Here is a 19,552-nt window from a genome sequence, read left to right on the forward strand (position 1 = left end):
TGGGAGGTTGAACATGGGAAGATGTGATAACTTTGAAACATAGGTTTGGAGTTAGTTACAACAGTTTTGACTGAAAGCTTTTGTTAATTTCATAGGTCTGTTCTGTGAGAATAAACACAAAACTCGAGTTCTAAGGACACCCATTGTTACTCTTTTTTCAGGTGGTATCATGGAAAACTTGACAGAACAATTGCAGAAGAACGTCTTCGACAAGCGGGAAAACCTGGAAGTTACCTTATTCGAGAAAGTGATCGGAGACCAGGTTCATTTGTGCTTTCATTCCTTAGTAAAACAAATGTCAATCATTTTAGGTGAGAATTAAATGTTTTATTTCAAAATACTGTAATATGGTTATTTTTTGTTTTAGAGCACAATACACTACAAACAGAAAACAATCATTGTATTGTAATTGAATATTTTTGACTCTTAATTCTTCCATGGTACAGCTTTTAACTTGTGTTTAATTGTTTTAAAATATGCTGCTTAAAAATTGCTTTATAGGCTAAAGAACAAAAATGCAAGGAAACCAACGATACCTAGACAGACAAACTTGTCTAAAGTGGTTGTGAATAGACTTAAAGCAACATGCAGGTTTCAGTAGTCAGTGAAGGAGATTGTTTTGGCTCTGTTCTGTAGTAGCCATGGTAGGTCACAGGACATACATAAAGTGCTCTCACATGTGGTTGCTTCCTTAATTTTGAGGGAACCACCCCCGAAAACCCAAAAAACAAGAAGAAACAAAGAGACCACACATTTAATAATCCGAAGGTTTACTAGAAACAGTTTTTAGTATGTGTTAGAATTAATTGTTCTAAATACAAGTATCTCTTCATCCAAAGTTGTAACTAGGATTATTTTACCATGGCCAAACTGTGTAGATTAATAAATTCATTTATTCTTAAGTGTAAATGAGATGGATTCTGAGAACAGCTGAAAGGTTAGTCAGCAAGTGAAGTGCCGCAGTGTAATGTTCATCTTTACGAAATAGCAAAGCAAATGTTTCTCCACAAGTAAAAGAAATCTTTATCAGTCGTCTTGATAACAGCAAACAAGTTCAAAGCAAATTTTTCAACTTCTGAAAGTGGGAATTAACCAGAATACCAACATTTGAGCACTATGTGCATGGTTTGCAAATGTTGGGAGTTTCTGGTTGCATCTGCTGTGTGACAAAGTATGCTTCAGAAGTCCTGCCCTGCCATTGACATGAAGGCATAATTCTCTTAAGTGCAGACAATATAGCACATAAATAGTATCTCTTGTTCACATCTTGCCATCTGAGCTATCAATTTCAGCTTCTCACCTATACTGGTACTCGTTTGGGAACTGGTTACTGTGAAGCAGTGGCAGAAAAGTAAACTATGCTAATACTTGCTTTCTAGTGCTGTTTTAGTCCTGGATTATTTTTAATAACTTCTCCTTTTGAAGCCGGTATCAGGCCATTGTCTATTGGTTCATGCCCACCATCAGAGTGTTTCTGGCATCCCAGGTAGAAAACAGTCTAATGATTTCCAATTCCCTAAGGAAAGGGTCCTTAATGATATTTTCAAACCTTAAAGAATCTTTCATTCTGAGATCCGTAAAACACACAAAGATAAATATCCAAGGGAAGTTAATTTGTTAGTTAATACTGTTCTTCAGAGATTGGATGGGTTTTCAGTTTCATTCGTTGACTGCCAAGTGTGTGTTTTTGTTTGGTATTAAATAAGCAAGTGTTATGCTCAAGAATAGTGTCAATCTCAAGAATGGCAGCCTTAAAGTGATTTCAGGCAAATCTAGGGATGGATCCCCTACGTCCCACAGGGTAGAAGTTCCATTTCCACCAAAGCTTGTTCTTTCCCAATTGCAGCCTATCAGGAACGGGTGAAACTTCCATTGCTAAAAAATGTCCCTCATATTTTGTTTCCTGAAAATGTTATTTTTCACGTTAAACCTTTCTCAGATTTCTGTGCAACTGAAATCCCAACATTTTAGATGAAAGTTTCTTAAACTCTTTTAATTCTTTCGGCACCTCATGAAAGTTGCATACAGACATAAATGCTTATGCAGCATATGATTAATTTATAGCATCTGAATCTGTCAAAACGCTCTTTTTTCACTGAAGTGTTACCCTTTTTTGGTGAGTCAGAGTGATGCAAAATATTTTGAAGGAAAATATTTATCTTTTAATCTTGTCCTTCAGAATTTTCTGTGATTACAGAAGTCTTTCTGTATCTGCTAGCTCAGTGTTCAGAAGAAAGTTTTCATTTAAGCTTGATGAAATAATAATCTGAAACAGTAAATTTCATTTTGAACCTAGTTTCTATTGAATAATTTACCAAGGAATCTTACAGAAAATATCTCAAAAAGATCTAGCCTATGTCCTTAAAGTTATATTATTTTCTGACTTCCCTTGCAGTTGCTATATGCTTAAAAACTTTAGATTTCATCTCTGAAGATTCATCTTTGTATACATGTTACATCCCTGTTTGGGAGAAATTATTTAGTTCAGATAACTGAACTGAGAAGCAAAATTTTTGGGCAGCAATGTATTGGAATATTGACCTGCTGAGGAAGAGTAAAAATGGAGGAGACCATTAAATAGCGTACTTATTTGGGATGAAGGATAAGTTGATTCGTAATCAAGTGTTTGGGGGCTTTTCCCCCCCCTTTTGCTTTTGGTTTGTTCACAAGCTTTGTGAAGAGGTCAAACATGAAGTAGAACACTAAGAAGATTCAAGTATGTTTATTCTTGGTACTGTAATTTATTTTGAAATAATCTTAGGATCATTTCTCTCTCTTCTGGAAACTGGAGAGACAATTAACACGAGCTTTTAGATTTTAAGTCCTTTTTCACTTTTCCAAATGACACTTAAGTGTAACGGGGATATTTTAAATGCTGTTAACTCTTTTATCTAAATAAATAATTCCTGACTGCTTCTAGAATTTGTATTGACTAGCAATGTGAACAGACATGGTAATTCCCATTTTTGATGCAGCAATGGATCTCTGTACTTTCAGAAAAACACAACCCTTAAAGAATAAAATGAACAGTTTTGTAAGAATCCTTTGTTGTGTTAAACTACTGAAATGGTTTTGTAAGCTTTTTTGCCATTAGTTAGCAAATTTTGAAATTGAGTATAAAGAGATACTTTGATCATTCCAAAGTAATTTCTCAATTTTTATTACGGATGCTAAACTAACTGTAAGAAAGTGACTGGTTTTTGAAGGTATATGTCTTCTGCATTTTATAATCAAGTGCAGTTATTTGTTGTTAAAATATTTTGATACTTTGTTAAACCTTTTATGACAGGCTTATATAAATTTATGTCCTGCATTATACAAGTAATAATGCTGTTGTCTACTAGTGCATTTTTTCAGTCTTCCATGACACTAACAATTACATTTTTCTGTTTAATTTCATTAGTTCCAATAAATGTACTGGCTTTTTTTTTTTGTGAATCAGCACTTCCTTTAGCCTTAAAATACTGGTGTATCAGGCTATATACATATACAATTTTTGATGAAATATTCATTACCTAAGATTTACTTGATGTTTATAGAAACCTTGTAATACTGCATTTTGCTGAACGTAGACACTGGTTTAAAAATTAAACTATCACAATTTCCTTTTTCTTAAAAGTTAAAAAAATTGGTAGCAAAAAGTTGTCTTAAGTCAAACTTTTTTTTTTTCTTTTAATATTAACAGGATTATTGCCATGTGCGGAGACTATTACATTGGTGGACGTCGTTTTGCTTCACTTTCGGACCTAATCGGTTATTACAGTCATGTGTCCTGTTTGCTGAAAGGGGAAAAGCTCTTATTTCCGGTAGCACCTCCAGAGGCAAGTAGTAAAATTTTTAAGTGTTGTTTACTTAAATGTTAGTAACTTTAATCGCCATACATATTTATTTTTTTTTTTTTTTTGGAAAAAAGCACTGTAGAAAACTTTCTGTAGTTCTGTGTATGCTCAGCATACTTTGAAGTATAAGGAACATAAAAATGCATTCTTACTGATACAAAGTAATGATTTTTTTAAAAAAGCAGCTATTTAATGAAAGTTTGTAGTGAGAAAGCTGCATCAGGCATTGCAGTTATCTCCAAATGTAGTAATAGCATTGTAAGTAAACAGAGACGAAGAAGAAAACGTGCCGTTCTTGCCTAGTAAAGAGCACCATTGTACTGTAACCTCTATACGGAGTTGTGATATTTTTGTCTTTAACAGTGGTTTCAATATATGCATCCTGGAAATAACAAAGGATTCTGAAAATGGTGCTTCTTTCACATGCCCATCCTTAAAACAATATAAGTAATTAAAATGAAAAAAACCCAACTGCGTAATGCCCCCTCCCCCCCAAAAAAACCCCACAACCCAAACAAAAAAACCCCAACAAAACCCAAAACTTCAGTAAAGATGTTTCTGAATGTTGAACTTCTAGAAATTTACACTCTAAATGGAAGAAAATTTAAAAGTATACTTCTATGAGAATTATCGTACTGGTAGTTAATTTTGAAGATGATAAACATACATTATCTGTCCTGCTAGAAGAAAAACAAAATAAGAGCTCTCATAGCTAGCTCTGTGAATTATGCTTTTCTGTCTCTCGGTGGTTTTGAGCTTTGAAAATTTAAAACTGGCAAGGGGGATATAAGTGGCTGTTACCAGTCCTTTGCTTCCAAATAGCCTAATTCTGGGGAGAAGGATTCTACAGTAGAAAGAGGGAAAAAGTATTGTTTGCTCTCTTCTCTTAAATTGTAGCCTGTGGAGGACAGAAGGAGAGTTCGAGCAATTCTACCTTACACCAAAGTGCCAGAAACTGATGAAATAAGGTATGTTTTAATAATAGGAGTAGTTGTGAAATTCTCAAGAGTATTTATGAATGATTTAAGTATGTGTTCATAGGAAAATACTGTCCAGTTATATCTTAAAACAGTTAGGTTAAAGGATGATGCTTCGCTGTTTATGTTGGATATAGCAACAAGACTTTTTATTCTTGGTATGTTTGTTTGTATTAATTGCAAGGGAAGTTACAAGGGAAATTAGATTCATAGAAGTAAAATTAGTAATGTTATAGCTTTGAAGTATGCTTTGTAAAGCTCTACGGTTTTCTCCAAGAGGGTAGATTTGTGTATAAAATAATTCTGTGCAGAAATGCCTCATGTGAGTGTGTGAAAGAAATGAGCTAGGCACTCTTCCTGAACTGCCACATAGCTAATAGCAGATAAATAGTTCAAGCCAAACCATTTCTGACCACTAGAAAGAGAATGTGAGCATTGACTACTCATAAGTGGAAGAGCAGAGTATTTAATGCCTTCTTTGAAGTAAGAAAAAAGAGTAATGCTGAAAAAGTTTTGCCTTTAATGTTCTAGTATTCATTTTCTTACCTGTGCTTAGAAACCTGGTGACCATTTTTTCTAAGTTCTCTTCACTTCTCTATTCATAAAATGGAGCAAGAATGATTCTCCATTCCCTTCTCATACCTCTCTCCTTTTGGAAAGAGTCTGTATTGAACAAATGATACTTTAAAATGTGTAATCTCCCATAATTTTAAAATCTTAAAAAAATTGCGGAATTGCAGGCCTATCTCATATTCACAGACTTTTCTGTTAACTGTTACTCGCTTCCTTTCCAATGTTGGTACCTCAGTAATTTCTTAGGGATTGTCCCCACCTTTCTTGCATTTTCATGAGGTGCTATGTGGAAAGGAAAAAAACCCTAACAGTCCCATATCCAATAGAAGAGCATGTGCTGGTTACTTGGAATTGATGCTGCTTTCTTGAGATGTCAGAATTATTATTTTTTCAGATGGAAACGTAGGAGGATTTGAAAGAGATCTGTAGTGATTTCTAATCTCTCTAACGAAACAGTCTTGGTTTCGTAAGTTGTTTTAACACGCCAGTTGGGAATTGGCTTAGGTTTGGAAGTATTAGCCTAAGCTATAGAGAAAGGTATGTGGAAATTTATCCCCAGGTTCACAGTCCAGTCCTGTCTGACCTCTTTAAAGAATGCGGTGAGGATATTTGTCTTTGAGATTATGTATCTGTCTCTCAGCAGATGAGAAGGGGGTAAGACAGGGAAGGGACTCTCTAATTGCATATTGCAAGTAAGGCTACCTACTATGCGTAAGAATAAAATGATGGCTTTGAGTCCATTAAGTGCCTTATTGCACCTACCAACTTCAGAGGAAAAAGCATTTTATTACTTTGCTATCATAACAAAAATTGTAGAAAACTATACCTTTTCTCCCTCATTTAGGATTCAGCTAAAATACAGTGTTCTGTGCTTGGGTTTTGAGATCCACATGGCTGAAAGGGTTCTGTTCGTGGCTTAGCTGGGACCAAAGTTCTCAGGTTGTTCTAGGTCAAAGGAATATGCTCTTGAAAGACTTCATGCATTTCAGAGAATCTTGACCTTAAATTTTAATATCATAGTTAATACTTATAAAGTTTGAAGTATTGCAGGGTTAACTTCAGCCTGTGTTCCATGCAGTTACTTAATGTATAGTTACGCAGGGGATGTTCTTTCTGTCTGTCAGCCATTCTTAGGATTCGGGTTCATTAGCAGCTGAATTTACTCTGCGTTTACAGTAGTCCTTTGTTATTTTTTGCTCTTTAATTCTTGCTGTTTCTTTGTGCGTGAGTTAATGCCTTTTTTGTTAGCCTACTTCAGATGAGAGAAATGCCATAGAAATTTGCTATGTAATTTTCGACTGAGATAGTAGTTAATGAGTTTCAATACTTTATTGCTATTTTCTGAACCCTGATGCATCATCAAACTTGACTGAGAAGTCTCACTGTGCTACAGTGAAAGGTTTTCATATGACCTGAGTTTGGGATAACACTTAAGGAGTAATTTACACTAACCTTCCAGAAATGAAACTCCCTTAGACATGTTACTGTTTCTTATTTATGCTTTTCTTGTAGCTAATTGCATGGCTTCTCTAACTGTTCTGTACTGTCTTTGTAGCACTTGTCTTCATATGTGAGAACATAAAGAAGAGATATTCCACAGGCTTTTGTTGTACAAGATTAATTTTTGATAAAAGGAATGTTATTTTCTAATAGACTATTAAGGGTATCTCTGGTTATTTTATTTTTGTTTAGTATTTGATCTCTCTTGACAAAAGAACAAAATTACTAACTTTTATTATTTCTGCGGTGTTACTTTTGTTTTATACATCCTCAGCACGCTTTGATGTTGACAGAACTGAAGTATGTATTAGATAGTAAACATAAATCAGCACTATAAATACTCATATATAGTAGCCACTTAACGGTGAGGAAGAATACACGTGATGTGCTTGGAGCATCAGTTCATGCATTTTTCATGAACAGGTTTTCTCAAATATTTTGCAGAAATTATACTCAAGATTTCATTGTGTTCATTAAACTTTATATTATGATTGTATCTCTGATCTAAATCTTGCTGTAACCCTCTTCAGTTTCCTTAAAGGAGACATGTTTATTGTCCATAATGAATTGGAAGATGGCTGGATGTGGGTTACAAACCTACGGACAGATGAGCAAGGTCTTATTGTAGAAGACCTCGTAGAAGAAGTGGTAAGTCATTTTTATATTCAAATTTCTTAAATTAATGAGATTTTTTGGTAAAACAATATTGAAATAAACCAAAACTAGTGACATTTAATTTCCTGTTTTCTAGTTATGTACTTTTCTAAACATAGTAATTGGAGCTGCTTGTTTTAAAATAGTGTAACAAACTTCTAAGCATAATTCAGTATCAAAAAAGTGCTCATTTGCGTGTTGTCCAACGAGAAGTACTAAAGAATGATACTGTGTGTTTACTAGGCAGTTTCCTAAACTTCACTGTCCTGGTAAAGAATCTGGTACTCAATTAATTGCATATTCGTTTTTTTATTTGCCATGAAACGTTCACAAACTGTACAGAATGTAATTTCACATTGTGGTAGGTCTTTATCTTTTTTTAAGGTTGAAGTGTGGGTTAAAAATCTGTTGATGAGTTAATTATACTTAGAAAGTCTTGTGTGGGCTCAAGAAGCTAGCCAGGTGACCTGCAGATAATTCAGTTACTGTAGGGGAACAGAAGGTTTAACATACTTCAGAAGGGGAAAAAAAAAAAGAAAAAAAAAATTATTATTTTTTTTTTAACAAGCTCACCATTGCTTTGGAGTCAAATATTATCAAACGTCTTTGATAATATTTTCCTGCATAGTACGTGTGTTTTGCTAATAGCAGTGTTACCTGCAGATGCTTCTCACAGGTCTGTGGCAGGATGTGAATGGCTAAATTGACGTGGCAGCACTAGATTATTGAACTGCAGACTGATGTATCAGTGATTAAGTTAACCTTAGGAAAGCTGAGATTTAAAAAAGTCACCACCTTTAAAGAAGGACTTGAAAACATGACAGGAGCAATCCTCTGAAATAACATATTTTGGCTGAATTTCCACTTAGTGATTGAAGAGGAAAATTCTTTTCATGGAACTGCAATGAGCCTGTTGGTTCAAGAATGTCTTAGACTTAATGCTACAGAAAGTCTTAAACTATGAAGTTTTTTTTTTTTAAAAAAAAAACTGAGCTGTATTGTTGACATGCACTTAATATGTTAATTTTCTTATTAGGGAAGAGAAGAAGATCCACATGAAGGCAAAATGTAAGGATTTTTGTTTTGTTATTAAAAGCAATCATAACTGTTTCTAAGCGTCAGCTATGATATTTCCCAACTTTTGGGAAGGTGAACCAAAGATACTTAATTTTTCATCTCAAGACTTTTTTCTATACTAGCTGCTGAAATTGCATGATAATTAACATGAAAGAGTCCTGTAATAAGTATACCTATTGCTAATGGGTTTTGCAGTGTTAAAATCTTAGATGAGTCCCTGTATGATCACTTTCAGCCAAAATATGCACAATGGAGTATTTCTTGAACATAGTGTTTGCCTCAGAGGTAACCTTTTTTCAGAGAGAGAGCAAAGTACCATTAGAAACATGATAGTGTGATACTTACAGCTTGTCTCTGTTAAATTTCAAAGAGAAAGCCGGAGGGCTCGTAAGATTTCTTCTATTTGCTTAAATACTTAGATTTCTTTTTTTCTTTTTTTAGATTGACTACAATTTAGAATCAACAATGTATTGATATGTCAGGCTGTTGATAGATTATTTTCAGTAGTAGTGACGAGTGGCATAAGAAAGTTCCAGAAAATTTCTAGTGGCTTGATTATTTCACCTGTCCTCCATCTGCTTGCCATATTTGCACCTGCTGCTTTTTCTCTGTTGCCCAGTTTGCAAGAAGCTGATGGCAGAAAGAGGCATTTCTTGTTACCTTAACGGGAGAAAGAAAATCGCTGGTGTATTTGTTGTTTATTTACTGCTTGCTAGTGTTCTGCTAGTCAATTCGGCCGTAGAGAAGGCCTTCAAATGCCGGGGTTTTTATTTATTTATTTATTTATTTAGTTATTTGCAAAGTAGTTTGTAGCAGATGCATGGAGCTTTGATACTGCCCGTCTACAGTTATTTGTGCCACTCAGAGGAATCCTGGGGAGACAGCGATTCCTTCGAACATTCCGGTAGCCAGAAATTATTCTCTAAAGGTAGTATAGAAAGAAAATTAGAACGGGGACTCTTTTTTGATACATAAAAAAAGCCATATTTTTAGATTTTCATTAAAGGACAGAAAATAAGCTATTAAGTTGTAGCATGTCAAGCTGTTCTGTGCAGTTCTAAGTATCGGGCTGAGACTGGAGGGAGGCTGCTGAACTTCTTTAGGACACTGCTCTGACACTGGTACTCTGGGAAGGTACTAACTGTGAGATCAAAGCAGTTTGTATTCAGTAGTCTAACAAAGCTAGGTTTTATTTCCACAGTTTCTGGCAAAATTCTGTTTTTCTGTACAGTGTTTAACCTCCTTGCATGAGCTTTGGGTTTCTTGATTCAAGTAAATTGCTCTATGAGACTGATGATTCAAATGATGATTCAAATAATGCCTGTCAAATTACCTACTGTTTAGACAATTCATTTTCATCTCTAGTGGGAGTTGGATTTGAACATCAACTCCCAAGTGCTGGACATTTTTACTAAAATTATTTATATACCAGTTCATGTTAGTTTTTTCATGCTGTTGTTAGAACAGAATCATTTAGTAGCATAATCATTGATTATCTCATCTATATGTATTAGGTCTTTTTAAATAAAGATCAATTCATAGGTGCCAGAGCCTTGGATGTCACCACAGCCAAAAAAGAGAGCTGGTAGTCTTGCTTTCTAATTTTTCTCTTCATCTTTGTTAAGATGGTTCCATGGGAAGATCTCCAAACAAGAGGCTTACAATTTGCTGATGACAGGTACTTGTATTTCTGATTGAAATACAGTGGTAGTGAAATGGCACAAAGTGATCCTATTCGTATTAAACTGTGGCAAAACTTCTTTTTATGTGTGAACGTATATGAGCGTCTTAGTCTGACCAGCCCCTGTGGTTGTTACCTCGGTAGAATACTACATTGGAAGAGAACTATTGTGGCTATGAGTATTGAGTATGTTCTGAAGTACAGTTAATAAATGTGTAATAAATTATTTCATTTATTGATGTCTTCATCAAAATGCTGTGGAGAATAGGCTTTTATATACCTAAAGGAAAACGTATTACATACTTTTTTAGCCTTTTCATAGAGCAAATACTTCTTTAAATGAAAGCATCAAGATTTCTGACCCATATTTTAAATAGCACATTTAAACAATTTCTGTTCTAATACTCAATTTTTGAAAACATGCTGTCAAACTCTTTTTTGTAAGCTCTTGTAAAGAAGTAATAATGATGTAGCTAGGTTGCCAGCTACGGCTAAACCATTTTGCATTAATTTTGGCAGTTTAGAACTAGTTCTTCTAGTCTGAGGTCACTATTGGAACTTACTTTATAGACTTTGCATTTCTTCAAGTGTGCAATTCTTGCTAATTTATGAGGAAAAAGATTTGATAAGGGCTCAAATCTAACACTGAGAAAATTAACACTTTTATGGTATCTTTTCAGTTGGTCAGGTGTGCAGTTTTCTTGTGAGGCCTTCAGATAATACACCTGGTGATTATTCACTTTATTTTCGGACCAGTGAAAATATCCAGCGTTTTAAAATATGCCCAACATCAAACAATCAGTTTATGATGGGAGGCAGATACTATAATAGGTAAGTTTTAATGGTAAAAGGAATTGTGCACATTTTATATTTGTGTAAAGAATTTTTGTAACTTGCTCCTGTTAATTATTTACTGCTATAAGACTGTAGTTTTCTTAATAGTATGCTAACCATTTTACTTAACTTTCTTAGTAGTTACTTGTAACTGAGACAGTTCTTAAACCTTACAGAAGGCTAAGCGTAGCTTCTTTCTTTTGAAGTGTTGTCTTTCTTCTGCAAACCAGTTTCTTCACACACTTCTTTCTCTTCCAAAAGCTTGTGGATCGTATGGATCATATGTGGATCTGTAATTGAGACAATGCTGTGTTGTCTTGGAAGCTACTATTTGTATTCTTGTCTATTTGAAAAGGGAAAATGTTAATCTGATCTGAGACACTCGATAGGATTTTCGAATAATACAAATGGATATTTACAGGAACAGGGAAAAAACACCTTCATTATTGGAAAAAGCAATTAAATTCCATTGTAATATGTGTGTAATACTTGGGTCAGAAGTACAGATCACTTCCTTTAGAGTGAGCAAACTTGAGATGTGTTTGTTTTCCCGTTGGTACAAGAAAATAGTAATTTCTACAAGAAGAAAAAGAAATAACAAGAAGTAATTAAGTTTTGTGGGAGAAGCTATCAGTGCAGCTTGATAATGTTGTCTTTAGAGTTGTCGTAGATGCAAGACTTCTCAATAATGAAAACTTGCCTCCTCCTTTTTAACAGAGGTGGTTGCCTGCCTCATAAACTCGGCACTTTTCCAGACTTGCTCACCTAGAACCAGGGCATTCTTCATCCCAATACAGAATTTCTCTCACTTCCAGCTTGGCTTCTGAGTGGTTAGAGATCCAGCAGCTGGTGTGGCTGACAAAATGTCGAGGTCTCCTAACTAAGAAGTTCAGTGGACTTTTTCATATGACTTCAAACGGACAATGGTGTGAGGCTAAACCATGGGAACCTTATGAACCTATGCATATCCCACACCCAGGCTGCTTGAATACCTTCTACATTAATCAGTCTGGCCTCCAGACATCCTCATTGAAAACCAGGCTAGCTGCTGTGTCAGCCTTTCGTGAAGGTAAATGCTCTTTTGCCCATTCTCTAGTTAAGTGGCTTACAAGGAGGATGAGAGGCTTGGAGCCCCCACTGTAGGTGATGTCAAACAAACTAGCAAATTAGCGGAACTGTTATTCATCTCAATTAGTTGAACTCTTATTAGTCTCAAATGGTTTTGCAGCATTAAATGGTATTACCTTCAGAAAATTACTGTGTTAAGTTATTCCTTTAAATTACTTTAGAATACAGTGCTGGATTCACCTGAAGCGTGTATATAAATTAGATTTATCTGAAAAAGATTCTTTGAATGGAAAAAAAGATTGAAGTTAAGCAGCACTAAGTTATGACAAAATGCTTTCAAACTTTTTTTTAATATTTTAGTACCTACTTTGAAGAGAACTTCCTCAGCGTGAAAGAAAATATGAGTAGCTTTAAAAAGCTTAATATTTGTTGCGTGTTTTGGAGAATTACTACTATATTCCTAGGCTCACATTCATTCCAACTTTAGTATGTGCTTCAAATTGTCAAACTTCCTGGAGGTTCAAGTATGCAATGCAAGATAAAAATGCTGCAAAATGATGAAGGTAACTGCCCAAATTCGGTAATGTAAGATCTACTGCAGAAGGCAATAAATAAGTAACAGGAGAGAGGGAATAACCTTGTGGGCTTTTTAATTCTTGTATTAGTTTATTTAATGGGGACACTGTAAGAAAGAAATCTTTAAACATGTGAAGGCTAGTGCGTTTTTGTTGTGTGGAATAATGGAAAGTGTCTGAAAAACAATAAACAAGGCACTGAATCCAGAACACAGATAGACAAAGCATGAATTTATGCAAGATAATGAAAGTATTTATAAGCATTTCTTGGTGCAGAGAGTTCTGTCTCTGCGGATTATCTAAGAATGTAGTGTTTGTCATCTTAAATCTGAAGTTTTCACCTTGGAGTGCTGCTTCTTGTTTTAATGCATCTGTTCAACAGTTTCCATTAACTCTAAGCTTTTTTTATATTAAGCTGTTTCAGTAAATGCTCTCAAGGTATCTCCTTTGAAATCTGGTACTAGTATTAGACTAGGTCTTTACAAAATGGTCCTTCATAGAAGACTATTTTTAATAGTCTCTTAAAGTTTTTGTGATTGTAATTGGGGTAAGAGATAAAATGAAAGCAATCTGCTCTTTGCCTGCAGAGTATCGATTACAGTTATAGTCTCAATAATTTATAGACCAAGATTTTCCATACAAAAGTAAGAAGAGAAAGAATAGTAAGGAAACACAAAGTGAAAGAAGTTTGTTTTATTACGCAGCTATTTTGATTATCCAGGTGTGGGACTGGAACCACGATAACCTGTATAAGGAAGAGTGTGTCTGCTTGTATTCCAGAAGGAGCTACTGCAGGTGATCACAGGGAAAGAGGTCCTGGGTACATCTCAGGAACCTCGTAGTCCGTGCTGCGCAGGAAGACTTATTTTTTTCCACCAGCCTGTTCCTTTTGTATGTGCTTGCACCACTCTGTATGTAAATTGCTTAAAATGTCTGTTGATGAGCATGACCGACGGGCTGTGTTTGCAGTCTGTTATAGGGAGATCTGCTTTCATTATTCGTTCTCTGGTATCATCTCTGCAGAACAGCCAGCCTGCAGTCTTTCAGCTGTCCACGTGAAGGTCCCAGTATATAGCACCTATATTGCATACCTATTGCGGGATTTATGTTGACTGTGTAACAAAGGAGTATTTTCCCATAGACTTTAGGAAAGCGTTTAACTTTTGTGGATTTTTCTGTTTATTCCGTGGATAACAGATTACTCCATTAGTCATCTTTCTACATTTTCATGGAAAAATTAGCAAAGCCGTTTCTTGGTGGTTGTACTGAGTCTCATTGGGGTGAAGATAATTTTCTGTACAGCAGCCAGTATAGCGCCATGATTCTGATTTGTGACTAAAACAGTGTTGATAACACCAGTGTTTTGGCTCCTGCTGAGCAGTGTTTGCTCAGTGTTGAGACTTTCTCTGTTTTCCAGAGATCCAAAGAGATATACTCAGCAGTAAAAACTGGAGGGGATGTTTCGTCTTCCAAGGTGGGTGTTGCTCAGACTGTGTGAGCATCAGTCTGCTTGTGAGAGGTGGTGAGCGATTGCTTTCACATCACTGGCATCCTCCCCCCTCCCTTCACTTATTAAACTGTCTTTATCTTGACCCACGAGTTCTGGCGGATTTGCTTTTCCTGTTTTCTCCCCTGTCCTGAGGGCAGGGCATGAGCAAGCACTGCAGAATGTTGGGCTGCCGACCAGCATCACCCCTCCACAGGTGTTTTAACGTCCCCCCCCCCTTCCTCCTCCTTTTCTTGAGCGTTTACTGCTGAGCGTGACACTATCTGGCAGGGAACGTCCCTTTGGCTGGCTCAGGCCAGCTGTCCCGCTGTGTCCGCTCCCAGATCCCTGCCCACCCCTGTCCTACTTGTGGGGTGGGTGCTGGGGAGCAGGCCGGGGAAAAAGGCAAGGCTCAACGCTGCAAGGATGGCTCAGCAGTAGCCAAAACACCGGTGTGCTATCAGCATTTCGTCGGCCACATATCTAAAATGCGGCACCACGCGGGCTGCTAGGAAGAAAATAAACTCCATGCCAGGCAGACTGTGTACGGTTGTGATTTTAGTAACTGTGTCATGAGGTCGCAAGCCAAAGATGTGCAATTAGTGGTGTACGGCTTTTACTACAAAGGTGAATCGAACACTAAAACAAGTTACCCAGAAAGGTGTGGAGTCTCCTTCCTTGGAGGTGCTCGGGATGGGACTGAACAAGGGCTGGAGCAACCTGCCGTCACTGACCCTGCTTGGAGCTGGGGGCCTGGCCTAGGTGGTCTCCAGAACTGCTTTCTGCCTTCACCCGTTCTGTGAATAACTTCCATGTGTGTTTCACAGTGGTTTTTACGTAAGATGGCATTTATTCCTGTTTCAATTCTGATTTTTGAACGTGTGGTAGGAAAACCATACCAGGCCATTTCTCCTGTCCTTTTCTTCTGTCTGCCTTCTTTCCGAAATTCTACAGGTAGCATTCCAAAAAACCTGTAAAATTAGGTGTTGTTCTTTGTTTCTAGTGATTCTAAGTCAAAAAAAAAGATAAGAAACATTGGACCAATGGTTTGTAGAGTGAACAAGCTTTCGAGTTATCTCAAATTTGAAAGACAGCACAACTTGCAAAGTTAGACAATTGGAAGATAATTATGTTTCAACTGGTAGATTAATCTGTATTGTCATAGGCTGAACAATACTGCTTTAGCATTAATTCTTTGTCTTCATAATTTCACAGTGTATAGGATGGTGGTGCTTAGTTCTGAATAATTCTCAGTTCACTCCAAGTATTAAATTACACTGCTCATGATGGTGAGATACTGTTAAAATCATCCAAGTAGCTGTAACCTGGGGAACCTAACAAGCCTAATGCTGAGCACTTTACAATTACTGAAGTAACTGTACTGTAGTATTGAGATCCATCTTTATTTCTGTATATCAAACCAAGTTTAACTTTTTTGGTGGTTTTGTTTTTTTTTCCCTCCAAATCTATGTTTATGTGTACTTACCTTGATGAGTTTTGTGTAAGTAGGATTGTTGTTGCTGTCAGACATTGAAGAAGGCTTTGTGATTCATTTTCCTGTCCTCTAGATAAGTTTTGTTGACCGTCTGATTTCATGCTTGACTTTTTACATGTTAGATAATGCTGATCACTTGCGGATTCACATTCTGTAGTGTACTTGTCTGGAGATACCGGCTATCTCTGTGTTTGCAGTGTTTGGTTTGTTCAGGCATTTGAGCCGTCGTAGTCGTAAGGCAATATAAAGGTGGCCATCTGAATCACCTTCACTTGAGGGAGGAGAGGGCTGCAGAGCCAAGCCCTTAGTCGCTCCATCAAGGCGTAGAGTCCCGTTCTGTACGGTACTCTAACTAGGAAAGGAGTTTTCAGATACAACTGAGTGTATTCTTCAGCCTGCTTCACACAATTGGAAGAAATCAGGCACCTGCTCCTTCTATTGAGGAACTCCAGCTGGCATTTTTAACTAAGGAAGGAGAGGAGGCATTGACAGGCAAGGTATTCTTGATTTGATGGGTGAAAAAAAATTATATAATGCTGTTTTACTTATTACAAGATGTTGACAGTAACTATTCGACATGCAAAAATATAATGACTGAGTCATTCTTTTCTGTAGTGTGGCAAAGTTTAAATTTTTATGCAGAAAGTGGCATATCCAGATTGCATCTCATTAAAAATTGAAATAAATTATTTGATTTCAGTAATACTGAATGAGAAATTCATGTCATTCTACATACTTGAGAAACAGACGTATTTGTGGCAAGATTAATTACTGTATTAAGTGTGCAGTAGTTCATAGCTTTAGAATGAGAGAGAGAAAAGTGAACCAAGATGTCTTGCTATAGCTTTATTTAAATGTTTTTGAGATTAGTTTTACAGTATCAGATACTGTTCCTGTGTTGGACACAACTGCATCCGGTTGTAACAGGTTGAAGATTTCATTGCTATGTGCCTTGTTGATTATCTCTGCACACACTGCTAAGCATGCATAAAGTGAGAAGACACATGCAGTATATTTTTATTTTCTACTTAACTATTTAGTTCTTTTTTTTAGGTTGATCTTTTGTGTACAAATGATTCATTTCTACTTATGTTCATGTTCCTATTCTTTATTACAGTGTGAATTTCAGTAACCGCAAAAAAATAAGTTACAGCAACTCCAGCGCCTTGAATTTCAGCTTGTATCTGTCACTACTTCGCTCCTAAGCCTTCCAAACGCAAATGTGATCTGAATCTGGTGATTAGAATGAATGCTTCCCTGTGGAGGAGTGCTAGTGATTGAGTATTTAATGTAACAGTATAGCTCAGTGATTCCCAAGTATTATCTGTATAAGCTCTGATACAAACCTTTTCTGTTTTCTATTCCTGTCTTCCTAGAAGGAAATTGCTCTGCACTGTGCTGTCTCCCATTCCCCTTCCCTAGTTACTCCAGGACTTTGAAAATTATTGCCAGTGAAATAGCAATTTTCAGCCTGGTTGGAGAGCTGGTAATGCACATCTGCTACTTGAATGTGGAAAAAGCAGTGTCCTCGATTGGCATTTTAAGCAACTAATTAAAATATTTTGCAGAGTTTAGAATTAATACATTCTGAATACAGTTTTGTGAACTTTCTTGACTTCAATACGTTAGTAAATTCTCATTGCTGCAAATGAGATTATGATGTTTAACACTTGATTTTATTAAAACTTTGTGAAAAAGTTTTCTGTGGTTGTATGGAAAAGCAAATTCTCTAACCTGCTTAACATTTGAATCCTCTTTTTCTTATTGGAACAGTATTGCTGACATCATTGAGCACTATAGAAAAGAACAGATTGTTGAAGGATATTACCTTAAAGATCCCGTTCCAATGCAGGTAAGATTTTGTCTCTGAGCGTTTGTTGTTGAAGACATAGACCTAATCATCATCAAATCAATTTATGAACTGAATCACAGCAGAGATACCAGTGGTAGTTAAACAGCGTCCTCTCCAATTCTGATTTTTTCAGCTCGTGTGTTTCTTTTGTTTTATCCTCAAATGCATTCACTTACCAAAGGTTGGCTTGTAGTCAACAGAAAATACGGTAAGCTCTGTCTGTGCTCTGAGGTGTTCCTCCTCTGCTGTGTGCCCCTGCCTCTGGTCCTTGGTTCAACCATGCTGTGCCTTAGTCCCGTGTTAGGGGGAACCAGGCTGCTGCCCTCCTGTCTTCTGTGTCTGGCGTTTTTCTTCTGCCAGAGGAAACCTGTTTGCACAGAAAAGCTTCAGGGATTATTGCAGGGCTTGTTCTGGAGCTCTCTTGCCCCACAGTAGAAGTTCGTCCTAAAATGCCACCAGTAATAAGCACACATCATCATCATCTAGCTTTTCATAAGCTTATAGCTAGTTATAAAGTACACATGTATATTTTGTTCCCTCTCTGTTCCCTAACTTTCCTGTTTCAATGGTTAGAAATTTGCCCTTAATTCCCTTCCTAAATAGAGTTATGGTCAATTCATGCACCTCTGTGAGATTTGTCATATTAATGTGAGAACATTTCTTGTGTTCTGCCTTAGCTCACTAAGCTGAGCATACCAAAGCTGATCTGTCCTTTTGTAATGTTCTCATAGTTGCCCTGCTGCCACCAATTTTGGTTCAAGCTTGCCTGTCTTGAATGTGGTGACCAGAACAGTTTAGAGTACCATGTCATGGGTAATTCCCTTTCTCTCTGGAAAATACTTAACAGAAATATCCTAGAATAGGTGTTACTTTCTGTGGTGGGTTGACCCTGGTGAGCACCTAAGGACCCCCACCTTTGCTTGCTCACTCCCCCTCCTGCAGGATGAGGGCAAAAGCAAAAACACTCCTGTTTTGAGGTAAATACAGTTTAATAAGTAAAGGAAGGAGTGGGGGGTATGATGCAAAGGCAGTCACTCACCACCTCCTGCAAACAGACTGGTGCCCGGCTGGTCTCTGAGCCGGAGACACACCCCCCCCCAGAGTTTTATTGCTGATCGTGATTTTATGTGGCAGGGAATGTCCCTTTGATCAGCTGTCCGGGCTGTGTCTGCTCCCAGCATCTTGCCCACCCCAGCTGAGGAGGGGGGCAGAGTGTGAAATGAAGAAAGTCTTGAGGTTGTGCGAGCACTGATCAGCAAGAGACAAAACACTGGTGTGTTACGGACACTGTTTTAGTCACAAAACCAAAACACAGTGCCGTGGGGGCTGCAGTGACAGAAGTTAACTCCGTCCCTGCCAGACCCAGTACGTGTTCATAGCCATGTTGTATTATAGCTCACTCCTCCTGTGAGCAACTCAGCTGTTCAAGTTTCTCATTTTGTTTTCTGGTGGTAAGTGCCAGCAGGTGTAACTTTTATGTTGTACTAGTAGACTCACACCTTGTTATTCCAACCTTTCCTATACTGCTAATTGTGTTGTGTCATCAGTGCTTCCCAGTTGTTTGCTGCTGTTAACTTCTGCTCGGTAATGCGGCTCGAACAAAACGCAAATACGAATCCTGAGACTGCTCCTTGAACTTTCCTCATGCTCCATCGTCCCTCTTGAATCATGGCAGTAGTTGTCTTCATTTTAGCTTTTTGCATGTGCACCTTACAGTTCCTGTATTAATAATCTCTGCATTTAATAATTTTCCGTGTGAGGCTAATTCAGATTCTTTTAACCTATTCAGAGATATTTGTGACTTTGTTTAAAAATTTAGTGGTCAGTGTTACAATTTATGTTCAGCTTTGTGTTATCTCCCTTCCACGTACTACTACATTTTATGGTTTTTAGGCGGGGGGGGCGGGAATCCAAGTCTTGCATATTTTTAGGGTCAGTCTG

General features: G+C 37.0%; 1 protein-coding gene across 1 annotated transcript in view; it reads left to right on the forward strand.

The window, feature by feature from the left end:
• The window catches only part of RASA1 (RAS p21 protein activator 1), a 61,773-nt gene that overhangs the window by 16,811 nt on the left and 25,410 nt on the right, over nucleotides 1–19,552 (forward strand). The window contains exons 2-9 of the mRNA XM_074568785.1: nucleotides 162–311; nucleotides 3,686–3,821; nucleotides 4,737–4,807; nucleotides 7,420–7,537; nucleotides 8,580–8,611; nucleotides 10,246–10,298; nucleotides 10,982–11,132; nucleotides 17,533–17,611. Coding sequence (XP_074424886.1) covers nucleotides 162–311; nucleotides 3,686–3,821; nucleotides 4,737–4,807; nucleotides 7,420–7,537; nucleotides 8,580–8,611; nucleotides 10,246–10,298; nucleotides 10,982–11,132; nucleotides 17,533–17,611 — 790 coding nt within the window. The remainder of the gene's footprint in view (nucleotides 1–161; nucleotides 312–3,685; nucleotides 3,822–4,736; nucleotides 4,808–7,419; nucleotides 7,538–8,579; nucleotides 8,612–10,245; nucleotides 10,299–10,981; nucleotides 11,133–17,532; nucleotides 17,612–19,552) is intronic.

The sequence above is a fragment of the Larus michahellis genome, chromosome Z (genome assembly GCF_964199755.1).
Source record: "Larus michahellis chromosome Z, bLarMic1.1, whole genome shotgun sequence".
Lineage (NCBI taxonomy): Eukaryota > Metazoa > Chordata > Aves > Charadriiformes > Laridae > Larus > Larus michahellis.